Consider the following 15,051-nt stretch of genomic DNA (forward strand, 5'->3'; position numbering starts at 1 on the left):
AATCCGAGTCGCCAGCATGGTGGTTTCTTCACATGTCGTTTTCAGAGATAGGCTAAACATGACAAAAATAAAATATGTAATACAATGCACAGGTGAGTGTTGCCTCTCCCAGAAAACGTGCTACATAGTTTAAGTAGCCCTTCCACGGTACTAAATGAAATGACACCTCATGAATCCAGTTTCTTCTTTTAATTAAAGACCTCTGAGGTCATTTGTTAAGTGTAAAAGTGGTGGACATCCAAAGGAAAGGTAAAATCAGCTTCATGACAGCGACATGGGAAATGTTCTCTACAGAATACACCAAAAATATATACATATTTACATATCCTTTAGAGAATCCTGAAATTATGTTACTTAAGTTCTGACCTGGGTATAGTGCGATTTTGGACAATTCTTCAAGAAGCTAAGCCCAAAGGTTTTTTGGGTGATCAAGAAGGTGTAACTCTACTTTGGCCTATGCACTCATAACTTCCCCAAAAGGTAACATTAATGCTAAAAATAGTAATAATAATTCTTACATTTATTACCAGAATAAACATTGGTATCCAGTTCAGTGTGCTAGTTTGGCAAACAGTCTTAGTGGCAATGTTGCTAGATGGCACAATTCAGTCCAAATAAAGTACTTTCACATAATCAAAGCATGAAAGCAGAGCTTGCCAGGCAGAGCACCTTGAAAGCACCTGAGGAGAGAGGGAGAACAGTACAGACTCAAACTGAACTATAAGTCAGACTCAGACCGCAATATGTTACTGTGATTATTAATCCTGTATTTCATATTTATTGTTGCTGTTGTGTTACACCATTGTCCTGGAGGAATGTTATTCTCTGTTTATATTTCACTCTATATTTGTATATAGCTGGAATGACAATCAAAGAAACAAGCCTCTGAATCCTCTTGACTCTTGACTCTAAGATGCATTAAAGCAATCAGTCCGACAACAATTTGAATAAACCTAACCTTTTGTGACTTGAACCACAGATTACTTATAAGGTGAGATGTTACTTCAGCCCATCTCCATAAGTGTGAATTTGCGTTAGAGGCTTTACAGTTTTAAAGTTCTTAAATTCTCTGAGAAACTACATTCATTTTGCTGTGCTAACTCTGCTTAGCTGTGAAAATAGAAATTCTTCCAATTTGGTTACCGGAACATGAAGACAAGACATGGTTGTGAACATAACAGATGATTCTATGGTTTCTATGATTCTGTGGTGTGTATAATACTTCATTATATCATATTGCTGATCTGAGTTTAACTGATGGGTCTTTTCACTCTTGATAAACAGCTTAGTGTCCAACTAGACATGAAGAGCCGAATGCTGCCTGCTGAAAATCCTCCCTGATGACAGCTCCTATTGTGTCATACTGCTTCAAAGAAACACAAAAGGCTATGGGACTATATTCGAAGACCAAACTATGACAGGCATTATTGCTAAGCACCAATTAATGGCAGAATAAATAAATTCTTTATTCTCAGCAATACAAGGATTAGTGTCATTCTGTTTGACTGTCATATGGTCATTGGACCTGGCCATCCATTTTGAGATAGACATCTTATTCTCTGCTCAGTTTCATTATATTAACAGCATGGACATCAGTAAAATATGAGAAATTGTTTGGATGTACAGGGTCATCTGTATGTTTTATAAGTGCAGACTTCATGTTATTCAATATACATAGTAATTTAGGTTTAGATTTTTGGCCCTTGTTGTAAATGTAAACTAAAGATGTGGAAAGAGTAACAATACCGTATTCTGCATATGAAATGCCACATGGCCCAATGTCAAAAGAATCAACAGTGTGTACAATATTCAGTTGGGTATAACTTAAGCAAAATAGAAATTAATTTACATAGTTAAATCTATCAGTGGTAATTACTTTCTACTGTTGTATCCTAAAAGATAATTAATCAGTGTTTGATGCCGGTTTCTGGCTGTGTTTTAAGGCATAGCTGGTGTTAAACAGAGTAAAGCTTACTGTAAATAAAACTGACTTTCTGTGAGTAAAACTGACTTTCTTGAGGTTTAACCTTTTTCATACTATGAGTTGAATATGAATCAGGAAGGAATGATTTAATTATTACTTCATTTATGAAGGGCACTTTTTGAATGTTCTATTTGGTTGCACTCAGGGGAAGAAGACGCGTCTTCAAAAATGTTTTTTTTTTTTTTCTGTCCTTGCCTAATCATTACAATATTCAGTTGGGTACAATGTTCAGATTTGACTGATTGCAGTAGATTGATGGTTGGGGAGCAGGTACACGATTCCTTCTATAACCTGCATTTGACTTATTTGTCACTGCAAATCATGACAGTGATCGTTTGGCGGACATTTACGGAGCTAATTAGTGCTGTGGGATTAATTGCCACGCTACCCATAAGAGTTGTGATCTGTCCATATTGTCATCCTTCTCATGCCCCCATATCCAACTGTATATTAGAATTTCATTTCTTGCTAGGCTCTGCCAGGTCTGCAGGACACATAGTGTAGCTATTACTCACACTCCATGTTGTCTAAAGATGCTGAATAAGCCAGTGTGTTGTAGCACAGTATGATGGGTTCCCCTCAGATCTGTCTTCACTGCAGATTGCACGATGAGGATTGTTTTTGACTATTTGGATCAATCGAAACTATTTGGATCAATTCGTGTTCACAGACACTGTATATGGGACAGAGAATTATTTTCACAGAAGTGCTTCCCTTTGAAATGTGCTATCAGAAAACATTTACTGGAATGCCAGATAGGCATGACGAAGGGCTTTTTTGCCTCCTCAACCAAACATGCCAAGCCATTGATTTCAACCATCCGTTAAACCAACAATGTAAGCTTTGTAAAAATTTGACACAAAAGCAGCTGCACATGTACATGCACATAACTGAATTGCTTCAGGAAGGCTGAGTGGTGATTTTGTTGGATGGTGACTTACAAATCCACCCACAGCTCTTCAGTGGGCTCTAATAAGTGGAATAACAAAATGGACTTTTTCTGTGCTTGATATGAGATGATTTTGTTTGAATAGATGAATTTTTATGACATGCCACTGTTATAATAGACTACAATGTTCTCTATTATAAAGTACATTGGTATCAGTAAAAGACTCTTAGATGTCTGTCCAAAATTCCACAGAAGACATGCTATACTCTAAACCAGGGTTGCACAGTATATGGCCCAGCAACAGTCTCAGTCTGGACGCCAAAGAAGACATCACATTGGCAGCACAAATTCAACTAGATTATTTATTGAAAATGCGAAGCAGCACCACCTAATGATTACTTTCAAACATTTGAATCGCTCTCTTGCCTACTGTTTTCTCTGAGGCACCATAAAACTGAAACATAACTGCTATAAACAAGTTCATCCGTTATTTCATAGGTAGCATTAATTTGTCAAAACTGAATACTAAAACAAGTACTTGTTAATTGAATAAGAAAAAAAACAAAACGAAAAATGTGAGTCTTGAACATACGAAATTCATCTCAGGAATAAATATGTGGGGAAGTCATCTCTGTTGTAGCTGTCTGTGTGAAATTTGGCTCGTTATAAAAAATTATTTGTGCACCAACTGTAAGGCCACATTCCAGCATATAGGAAGTTAACATCCGCCAATTTTATTTAATGTGTCCTGAAGGATTATGACAGCTGTTGCCATTTATTGTGGTGAAACATCTTAGCCCACTGCATCTCAGCATAAATGAGATGCTTTAAAAATAAAGACTCACTCTAATTTGACATTAATTCCAAAGGCCAGAGCCTTCTAGCATTTAAACAACTGAACTTGCACTTTCTTAGCAGCGTCTGAGAAACATAATGATAATTTTTCTAGTTAAACACATTATCTCAGAACTCATTCATTCACAACATACACTATCCTGAATGGGACAACTAATTTAACCCCATAGTTAGAATCTGAGCATATCAATGTGGCAAAGACTGAGATCTCCACTGAAATCTCTGACTGTTTAGTGCTTAGGAGAATTTATATTCCTTAAAACAAAAACAGACTAAAGACTACGTCTTCTTTAAAGCAATACAACTTTAAAAATATGTTCTCGAAATAGTTTATGAGGTTATTTTGTGATTTAACACATGGCTAGAGGGCAGAGATTCATCAGCATCAAACATAGTTTGAAATGCAAGAACAACTCAAAATTGACTTAGAGAAGGAGTTATTTGATAAGAGTTACATGACTTTTTGTTCTCTAAAGTATAAGCTGGATTCAAAACTAATGGTTATCTTTTTGAAATTATTTATAGTTGCATTACAAATTATTCTTCCTTTACTTCCCTTTATTATCTTTAGGGATAGGCATTGATTTTATACGTTCATGAATTTGCTTTGCTTTTAGCAGTCTTTCTGTGATCACCTAAGTGCTTCAGTTTTCCAACGCATTTAGTAAAGGGCTTTAACAAAATATTAGAATGACTTATGGCCTGAGGAGCTGTTTGGATAGAATAAACACATGGGATATGATAGAAATGTTACTGCAGTGGGACCAGGAGTCCATTTTTTAAAAGTATTCTGGCCTGCTTGCGCTATCACCTCCGTCATTTTTCCTCTTTGCCTTTGCCGCTTATGGAAAGCCTATTGAACAACTGCTTTGTCTTTTAGGTGCCAGAGGAAAAAGAGACCACTGTGCTCTGAGCTGAAGCTAGCTTCACCCCACCCAATTCTGGCATTGCAGTGTAATCATGTGACTGGCATTCATCCTATCACAAGATTATTACAACTGACAATGGCATTTCAGACACCAATATCACTAACAAATTTCAAACAGGGCTCACTTTGTTCAGTGTCAACTTAGTTCTGCCAAACTGCCAATATTAATTAACTAGGAATGGAAATGTATTAGGAATATATACATGGTAAAATGACCTTAGTGCTATATAAATAAAGCAAATGAATGAATGAAATAACAGAATATACACAACCACCTCAAAGAAGAACTTTTAATTTTTAAATTAGACTCTCCTATTCAAACCTAAGAAAATGAAAATTCATTTTTCACTCGCATGCAGCACCCTGAGCATTGTTTTGGGTGGGTGGAAAGTGCAGTGCCTCTGGGGGTCTGTTTTTGCTTCTCACCAACACATATCATTTTAATAAGACACAGACAAACAAGCTTGACTGACAGAAGGTAAAGTATAAGGAAAACAGGTCTGCTTGCTTATGATTTAATTCACTTGGTCATCTGTAATATTTTGTGTAAATTGGATTTTGCAGGGTGCCATCTCAGTTGCATGATCCTTAAGGTTTACTGTCATGTGCAGCGTAACAAGCCTCATCAAATTACTAGCAAAATTCTCAGTTAAGTTAAACTATAGAGAACATTGCTGTTTTAATGAAAATAAGGTCTGAATAATTTAATTTGATAAAATGTAAAGCGATTATAGATAAAAGCAACAATAAACTAGTCAAAATAACAAAGTCATCACCTACTTCATAATGCTGTCTCAGCGATATCTCATTAGGCTATGCAGTACAAGAAGTCTGATATGCGATATAATCTGACCTATCACGGGCAACCTTTTCATCATTAAACTTTGTAGAATTCTTGTAATGTCCTATTACACAAATATATAAATGTTAAAAAAGAGCCTTTCGCGGACTGTCTACGTATACATAGCTCCACATGCAAAGAACGAACCAAAAAATGAGTCAGACCACACCTGGCTGCGTCGAGCCTTAACCCGAAATCTCCCTTCACCTACACGGAGGCTCTGTTGAATGGACAAGGGAAGGCAACGGATCATGTGATTTGTTTCCCTATCAAGGTCGCCATTTTGGAGGAAAGTTGGGATTTTCGGAAACACTGGAAGAAAGTAGAGGGGGCAGGATCAAAGAAGTTTTGTTTGGGAACGTATACGGATCGAGGAAGCGGCATAAGACGGGATTCTGGTGCATGCAGGGGACCCAGCTAGAGTGCACGGTGTTGATTGCGTGCAACTTGGCATGGTACTCAGAGACCGGTTTATTATTTGTGCCTGTGCGACTTCTGCGTGAATAGTTTGGGGATATTTTTGCCCATATTGTCTCTCTCGTTGTAGACGCTGGCTGTAACAGATCTATCCCATTCATTCAAATCGGAGTGCTTAAAGTCAAAAGAAGTTTGTTTAGGGCTAGGTTACTGAGTTGTGACAGGACACAGCCCTGTTTAATATCATTGGTTGCAAAGTTGCAGGGATTTAAAAAAAATGTTTACCTTCTACCCTCTTCTTGGATCTTGATCAGTTTGCCCCATTCAGAGAGCATTGTGCCAGTTGCCGCGTATACAAGGAATTACTCTGGTGAACGGAGGACGAAAACTAAGGATAACACTTTCAAATGGTTAAAACAACTCCTTACCATCTTAGTAAGTGTATGACCTGACCTCCTGGATTAATCATGCCAGTAAGGAAGAAAGGTGAGATTGCAATTGTGGTTTACAACTTTTTATTTTAGGCTGTATTCGAACTCTTTAGTTTGCGTTATGCCGAAACGATTAGATATCTATAGGTGTTTACAGGCGTTTTATGTAGCCTGTCATTGTCATATATCGGTGATCAGCGTCGTTTATTTCACTACCATTAATGTGAATAAACTTTTTAGACACTCAGAGAGCGCTGCAACTCCTAGAGGAATACAGGGCTAAACTGAGCCAGACGGATGATCGTCACCTCCGACACTCCATTGAGAGAGTTATCAGTGTGTTTCAGAGCACTCTCTTTCAAGCACTAATAGGTAAGCGTCTGCACGTAGAACAGTCTAATGACATGTTGTTTTTTTTATTGGTTTTGTCATCATGAGCAGCACTTTCAGGCTGTGACTAATGGTGGAACAGGTTTGACCTTACCATGACATAATTCACAGACTCTGCACTGTTTCAGCAATGTCAGATATTTCACACCTGCAGAAAGTATTTGTATTCAGCATTTCAAACTTGTTCTTACAATGACAGAGTTTGGGGCAGTGATTGGATTTTAAAAATCACAACAGCAGTTCTCCATTCACCCAGGATATAACGTGTCATGATTGCATTCATACAAAAAGTTTCTCAGCTGGAACTACAAACGACGAAAATTGTCTTTAGATATGGCAACTGGTATAACTTAAGCAAAATAGAAATTAATTTACATAGTTAAATCTATCAGTGGTAATTACTATTAAGAAGACGCGTCTTCAAAAATGTTAGTTTTTTTTTCTGTCCTTGCCTAATCATTACAATGAGTTGTAAATTTCCTAGAATGCATGAGATCTGTCTAATCACATAAAAATGACCATACCCCCCCCCCCCCCTCAAAAATTGAGTGCAACCGACAGTTGTCACTTATGTTGAGTGTAAATCTCCTTAGGTTGGCCTTAGTTCTTCATTGCTTCTTGATACCTCATTGATCATCTTGTACAAGCTGCTTTACCTAAGCCCTGCTTGGAATGTAATTGCTGCAGTCTGTCTGTGCAATGCACACTAAGGCTACACAATGCATTACTTCCTAATTGCTATTGTCATATTGACCTTTGCCTTGAATTCATCGAGATGCATAGAACCAGTCGCAGTGGAATCAGCTCTGGTTCTTGGGCCCTTCCTTTATTTCTGGCACTTCACAGCCATGCAGAACGAGGCTGGAAAAATGAAGTGGGCATCCATAAAAAGATTCATGTGCATTTTGTCAAATGTTGCCGAGTTGACGAAAAGGAAAAATTGGTCATAATTGCCAGTGTGGTAAACTTGAGTATTATGCCTAGATTAGGAAAAAGCAACCTGCCAAATGGGCTCATTTTTGGCTATTCAACTATTTATCCCTCTACTCGTGTTTTACTGGTGAAAGCCCGTTTGCTTTCAGTCTGTCTAACCCTGCAGAGATGTGTGTGATGCCTCCCACTCCTAATCCAGAATAATCCATCTCTTGACATGATCAGTTGCAGAGTAACCCTCTATGCTGTGGCTTCCTGCTCCTCAGGCCACCAAACAGGAGTCTTCTGCTCCGTGTGCTACATGTTAGTTTTGAGTGGGAAACTGCTTTTCAAAAAGTAATGATTAAAGAATTGTTATGGAGGCATTAGAGATTAAGAGCACTTCTAATGTTACACCAGTAATATGAATATATTGAAAGACAAACTGTCTCTCCAGGGCCCAAACTTACACTGGCCTTATTTTTAATCATATCTTTATTACTTGCTGTTACTGTATTGGCATACAAATTGCCATTAAAGTGCTGTAGCTATAATCCTGATAAGCATTTGGTGGCACATGTAATATCAGCTTTCCTGTTTAGGGAATCAGAGAGTGTACTATGGTCAGCATTAGATTGTTGTGTGTGATAGATAAATAGATAGATACTAACTAAAGTTAAAATAGTAAAATAAACAGTAGTAAGTAAATAAATATTAAACAGTGTTTTCCCGGTGTTCAAGAAATCTGACTGACATTAATAATACATTGCTGATGTCATTGACGTCATTGCTGAGGTTCTAATGACCTCATTGCTGAAGTTCTAGTCTTTTCTAATGTTTCCTGGCTCCATTGAACCTTGGTCAGTGATATAAAGTTTAAATGGGGGAAAATAAGGCCTTTTAAAATGCAGAGAAACAGTACATATTAACAACCCACAAGTTAGCTCTTCAGTTATTTGCTATGTAAAGATTTTTATGCTAATTTTACACAGTTTGATTTTCTTTTTCACACTGCACACTTGCTGTGTTGCCTTGGTGCTTGGAGAGAGTCCCACAGCGCTATTCAAGATGTGACCTTAAACCGAAAGGATAACTTACACAGAAAATGCCATTAATCATAATCTTTCATAGTTAATTCGAAGACAGGCAACCTTAATGTAGATTTTTATTCCTTGATTAGAAAAAAAAGTATTACTGACATTTCACCCTAAATGAGCAAATAGAGTTAAAAAAATAAAATAAAAACCAGAGTAGTTCACTGGCAACAGAAACCTGTCAGGTCAGTGCCTTGCTAGCAAGCACTAGTGAATATGGCGCTGTTCACGTTCTTGGTGATTGTACTGTTCCTTGTGTGGTGACATTTAGAACAATACACCACTGTGGCAGAATGTCACTAGTTATGTGTGAGTGAGCTTGAAATACTTGGCATCTTCATATGGCTGCATTAGCATCTATAAGACAACATAACATAAGATGTCTTGGCATGACATGTAGACACACACAGTGTTTGTGTGTGTACACACCCTGGATGTGGAGTAAACAAGCTGAGCTGTCCAGGGTTTTAAAGGCCTAATGGAGGAAACCTAGGTACACATTCAGGCACATCAGTTGGGCTGTACAAAGAGTCTTCTATTAACCAAGAATACAACTGGTCTTCAGGACTTTGCTGAAGCAGTGGGATTCCAAAATAAATAAACAAACACAAAAAGAATTTAATATTAAGTGAATATTGTATTATACTTGATTTAAATATCTGATTTTATGCTTTATCTGAAACCTTTTAAGACTGCATTATAATTTGTATCCTTGCACAACACTAATATTTACTGTGTTTGTGTGCTGAGGTGTGAGACTATTAATCATAGTTGGATTTTCAGTCAGCTATAGTGGTAATGCTTGACAGCGGGCTGTAGAATTACAAAACTCACCTCAGTGTTTACTGTAGAGCTATTAACACAGACTAGATGTTGATGTCTTTTTCTTACTTGGTTCCACTGTGTCACTGACCTCAACTGTGACTTTTCGTCTGCCGTGGTAATCACAGCTGACAAACCATAACCTTATCAGTACATTCTAATCTCGGCTGTGTGAAGATCATCTCCCCTCCTACAGTGTTTTCAGGAGTTTATCTTTGTTATCCTTTCAGCTGGGTTTTATGACTCTCCCTAGACCTGGCACAGTTGCCTTCTTTTCTTTTAACATCTTTCAGATTCCAGAGCCAATGCTCTTAAGCATATCCTTTAATGTAATGTTACTTCATTAATGTGCTGAAGCATTTAAAGCAAGACAGAATGACCTAGTCATGAACATGATTTTAAAGTGAATGAGTGGATTCAATAAGGGATCTAGAAGCAGCTATATTAAGGGCTGTACAAATGCATTAGTTTGATGATGGCCAAATTATATGTTGTTACGTAAGTGGATTTTGCTCTATGATTGGACATGTTTGTCTCTGAATGGAAAACATGTTCCTAAAGTACTCTACAGCTCTGGCCATGGTTGGCCTGTGTTTATATTATATGCTCCAGTATAAGGAGGCTGTTCAGAGTAGGGTTGTCACAATACCACAATTTTGACTTCGATACCATGTGTAGTATCACAATTCTCGATACCTAAACAACACTTTTGTAGGATATTTATAACAAAAATATAGTCTTTCCAATGTCTGAATGGGGGAAAAAGGTTATTGGATTGAACAGAAATATGCTTACAAAATATTGATTTTAAAATGAAAACTATCTAGCAAGTAAAAGTTACTATACAACAAGCTAAATATGTAAAAAATTACTTTAGAGAGTTTCTTTTCCTGTTTAAGGTTCTTGACTAGGAAAACCAGTTTGTCTATGGGTTCTTGGTGGATCAATAAAGTCTTATCTTGTATAAGTCTCATTCTCCTTGAGCTGCTCTGTTTAGTCTTTGGGCTTCTTTGGAGTTCTTGCCATATTTTGTGGGGGCTACAGATAACATAACATCTGCAGTGAGATGAGTGAGAGAAACATCCTTATTTTGCGGTTAAACTGTACACACATTGCTCCGTATCAAACACCAGTATTTTACTGTTTAAAATGAGTTCAAACGTAATTGTAACAATTAAGTGTGCTAAATGCTTGATAGCCGATTTGCTCACATGCTTGACGAGTAATTGGCTTATCTCGGACACAAAAACAATTAAACGGGGCATTTCATTCATCATTTAAGGAAGCTTCCCGCGTAAGCCTTTACTTGTGTGAACCTGTAGTCTTTTCAGCTCTGCGTAGAGGTTTGGTTCGTGTCGGCCAAATGCTTAGACAAGTTACTGGTGCTACCTGTTTTGCTTGGGAGACTATAACACTTTTTGCTTAGCGTTAGTGGTTTTGCCGTATCTGTTGGCTGGCCGTCTTCTGATAGAGTCGAGCGTGGGCATATTTTGCCTATTTGAGCCCGTTTTTTTCCCCTCGATTCGCGGACATGAGAGAATGTCTTGTATTTGGCGTAGCCATGCTAACTTAATTCTGTCTAGCTATACAGAATACTGATTCACTTGAGTTAGCTATGTTCAGTGTTGACAGCATCGATGGCTAAGGTGACTGTAGGCTGTGCTCGCATTCCTGTGTATTTCATTTCAACACGCAGAGCGATGTTGATGACCAGGTATAATAACATTAAAGACATAATAAACAATATATTGGCACTCTCTCTTTATTAATGAGATTAAAATTGTACACATCATCGGAAGCGTATACGAAAGTGGGCTGGCCGTTGTAACTTGTAGGCAGCTGAAGTGCTTTCTTTTTATTTATTAGGGCTTATACATATTATTTGATTCAGTATTGCACCCCTGATGTGCCAAACATCAAAGCCAAGGATGTGCTCATGCTGTGCTCTCTGCAGATGAGCCTGCAGACTCGGTACGGTGGGAATGGCCAAATAAAGCCCCAGCAGCAAATACAGTACCTGCACTGGAGACAAGATTCTGTTGATGCAAATGTTGCTATGAAGCAAATGAGAGAATGAAAGATGCCCACCTAATCACAGTTTTGATGCGGCAGCGAACCTTGGCGGCCAGTTTCCAGGCCGCAAGCCTCGTCACGAACGGCCAACGTCTGTCTGAGAGCATTGCTTCCAACTGTCTTTCTGTTCGGCCACAGAGCCTTTTGTTCCCTTGTTCCTGAAAGAAGCTTTACCAAAGTGCCTCTGGTTTTAAATGGGCCTTTTGTTGCCTGGCCTTCATTTGTGCAAGCTGCACGTCTGTCACTTCCCAGGCAAAGATGCTTATGTAAGACTGTTTGTTTAGGTCTTCTTTCTCTGGCCTCTGTTAGACAGAACAAGAACAAAGCAATGGCTCAAATAATAGTTATTATAATAATTATTACAATAAATGTTTTATTCACACGTTCATTTTACTTTAAAAACTTTTTTTTTTTTACTAATCTTATTACTGTTTTGCAGTTTCTGTTGTATGTGTTTTTGCTATATAATGCTTTTTGATCTCATCCTTTCAGATATCCAGGAATTTTATGAAGTGACATTACAGGACAAACAGGCCGAGGGTATAGAACCTACAAGACCATCAGAGTCTTCTCCTGGTGCTAACCAATCAGATGTTCCCAGCATTCCCAGCCCCACTGCTATAACAGATACTGGGGCCAGTAGCCTTTCTTCTACTAGTGAGGTAAGATTAAGAAACAGGCACTGCTTCATTATTCTGTTGTTGTTTAAATTAATTACCGTATGTTTGATCTGGATGCAGTTATATTCACCTATGAGATTTCTGAAACTGCTTCTTGTTGTTCTTTATGGGTCAATTGCCATTGTGTCATTACTCCGTTACACACAAACAGTTCTCACTAGCACACACTAGCTGAGACATATTTTCTGTGAATGTGAAAAGACGAGGAGCAGAGTATAATTTTTGACGTGGATGTAGTGTGTATTGTCTGCTCCGTTACAAGGCATGCCTTACTTTATTACTGATCCTTACTACATCAGTCACCTGTTTTTGAACAAACAGAGTCTTGCTAAGATGTTATAAAGACTCATATTTATTTGGTGAGTATAACTCTGCAAGTACAGATTTTAGAAGTTTCAGTTGTTTACACTGAGGTAGTATAGTCTCAAGTGCAGAAATGCATTTCCAGAGGTCTTTTCATATGCTTTTGAAAACTAGTTCTTCCATACCCCCAATAACTTGCCGTTCCATCAGTTGGCTTCTTCACTGTCTGTAGGTGCAGAGTGTGCTACTCTCTGACAGGGGAAGACTGAGTGCTACGTGTGTCTCAGTCTCCTTGGCACAGTAGGTCCAGTGCCATCAAGTCCTGCTTTGAGAACCCCCTCCCGCACATTATTCAAATTAGCATGTGACAGCAGGGTGTGAACTTGATTTCTTTGCAAAGCGGCTGTGTCTACAAAAGCAATCCAATTATTGTATTTACAGAAAACACGGTACTGCATTCATTGTTAGCAGGACATGCATATTGCAATTGATGGCATGTATCCAGCCAAGCCTCTGCTATACCAGACTGAAGGGGGGTGTACAAACAATGACTGTGTCTTACCAAAACACAAACAGATTTGACATTGTCAAAAGCATATGTAAGGAAAATGAAACCTTGGAGAAAAGAGAGAGAGAGAAAAAAGCTGGTGCAGATAAGAGGGGGTTGAGTTAGCGGAACACTCCAGACATCTGCTTTGAGGAGTGTGTTTCTATGTCTATTTAAAACGTGCAAACACACCAATGCTCTTACAGCCCTTTGTGTGATCTCATGACGAATAAACTCCTTGAGCATCTTTTTTGTCACTGTGTGGCGTCCCTTTCTGCAGTCAAGTTGCGCAAAGCATAAATGTAGTTTAGGGGAGGGGCAGGGCAATTGAGCCACTAGTTGAATGGTTTCTGTGAAACTACATGATACCAGCGTATCTGACCCCCAGGGAGGAAGATAGAGGAACTATTTATATCAGAAGTGAACATATTGGAGTAGAGATGAACAAACAGATGAACAGCTATGGCGTTTTCCTTTGGGGCATCTTTGAAATTCTTAAGCAGCTCTGGACAGCAATATGGGGACAATGCAAATAATAATAAATAAAAAAGCAGGGGAGGGGGGGAGGCAGAGAGTTGAATTATGGATATGTTACATTATTATTATTATTATTATTACATTAATGTAGTGCACAGTAATCATAAATATATTGCACAGTAACATTATCTGCAATGATTTAGTTATTAATAAACTGAAGATAAGATGATCATGTTCGATGAAATTAGTCAGTTGAAAGAGTACACACTCTTCTGAAAGAGTGCACGTTCTTTGATGTGAGACCTGTTTTCTACATTACAAGCTAAGCACCAAGCCTCGAGTATTTTGGGCTGTCATAAAGGCCTCTTAAGTTTTTTAGTCATGAACAAATAACAGACTTTGTAAAAGAAAGAAAGATTGCGAAGATTCAAAATCCAACCAGATTAAACTAGAATCATCCTCAGAAGTCACTGAGGAATAATACATAATTGACATGCCAGTTGATACCATATATTATTTTATAACTTTGTGCGTACAATAAACTTGAAGAAAATATTAATCTTGATGATTGTTCCTTCTCAGTCATGACAATAGAAGGGTATTCCAATGATTTAAGTCACTGTGGATTTTACCCAGAATTTGGATAAATTAGATTTGAATGTAGATTGAAATGTAGGGGCTATGATGATACCTAGAGATTCAAATACAGATACTGACCCTTTAAAAGGAAAATAATAGTTACCTAGATGTATGGCTCTAGAGTTTGTGAAATATTCAGAAAATAATTAAATATTTTTTTTATTGCCTCCACCAACCTTGGTTCAGATACCTGGTTTTGACTAATTGGAATGGGTGGAACCTTTTCTAATCTAGTGGCCAGTATTTTAGACAACAATTTCAGATCCTAGGTTAACAGTGCTATAGGTCTATGTGCTCCAAATTTAGGATTTTTTTTATTTTATCAGTGAGATACTCTAGTACACCAGTTTCGAATGAATAGATTAGCATTTCCAAAAGTGGCACAAGTAAAAGATTCTTTATACATCTCGCAGCCCGGGCCATCTGGTCCTGGTGTTTTCTCTGACTTAAGACTATGAAGAGCTATGGCTTCTTCCTTTGGGGTATCTTGGAAATTCTTAAACCTCTCTTCATCTGTTCAAAGGGATAGACTGGCAAAAAAGAGTGAGTCACATTTGCATCCTCCTCTGATGTGATTTATACAGATTAAGATAAAACTGAATGTGAATGTGTCATTGACTATGGCGTTATCAAAGGACGTATTGCTGTATGGGTTTATGACTGAAGTAGCTCAATGTGTGCTAGCTTCAGCTCTAAATGATGAAAAAGGTATTTGCCTAGTTCATCAACATGTTCGTATAGTTTTTGTCTTGAGAACAGTATATTGATT

The 15,051-nt window shown here is 37.9% G+C and overlaps 1 protein-coding gene across 10 annotated transcripts in view; it reads left to right on the forward strand.

Moving 5' to 3' along the window:
* Positions 1–5,756: 5,756 nt before the first annotated feature.
* dlg1a (discs large MAGUK scaffold protein 1a) overlaps positions 5,757–15,051 on the forward strand; it is an 85,916-nt gene continuing 76,621 nt past the window's right edge. For 3 of the 10 annotated variants that reach the window (XM_035524220.2, XM_027013543.3, XM_081717798.1), the window contains exons 1-3: positions 5,760–6,400; positions 6,586–6,717; positions 12,129–12,298. In XM_035524220.2, the coding sequence (XP_035380113.1) occupies positions 6,382–6,400; positions 6,586–6,717; positions 12,129–12,298 (321 nt within the window). In that variant the 5' untranslated portion in view covers positions 5,760–6,381. Of the gene's footprint in view, positions 6,401–6,585; positions 6,718–12,128; positions 12,299–15,051 lie in introns of all 10 variants that reach the window. The other 7 variants (XM_027013545.3, XM_081717799.1, XM_035524219.2 and 4 more) reach the window with 6 other exon arrangements.

This window comes from Electrophorus electricus, chromosome 7, assembly GCF_041902795.1.
Source record: "Electrophorus electricus isolate QZ-2024a chromosome 7, ASM4190279v1, whole genome shotgun sequence".
NCBI lineage: Eukaryota > Metazoa > Chordata > Actinopteri > Gymnotiformes > Gymnotidae > Electrophorus > Electrophorus electricus.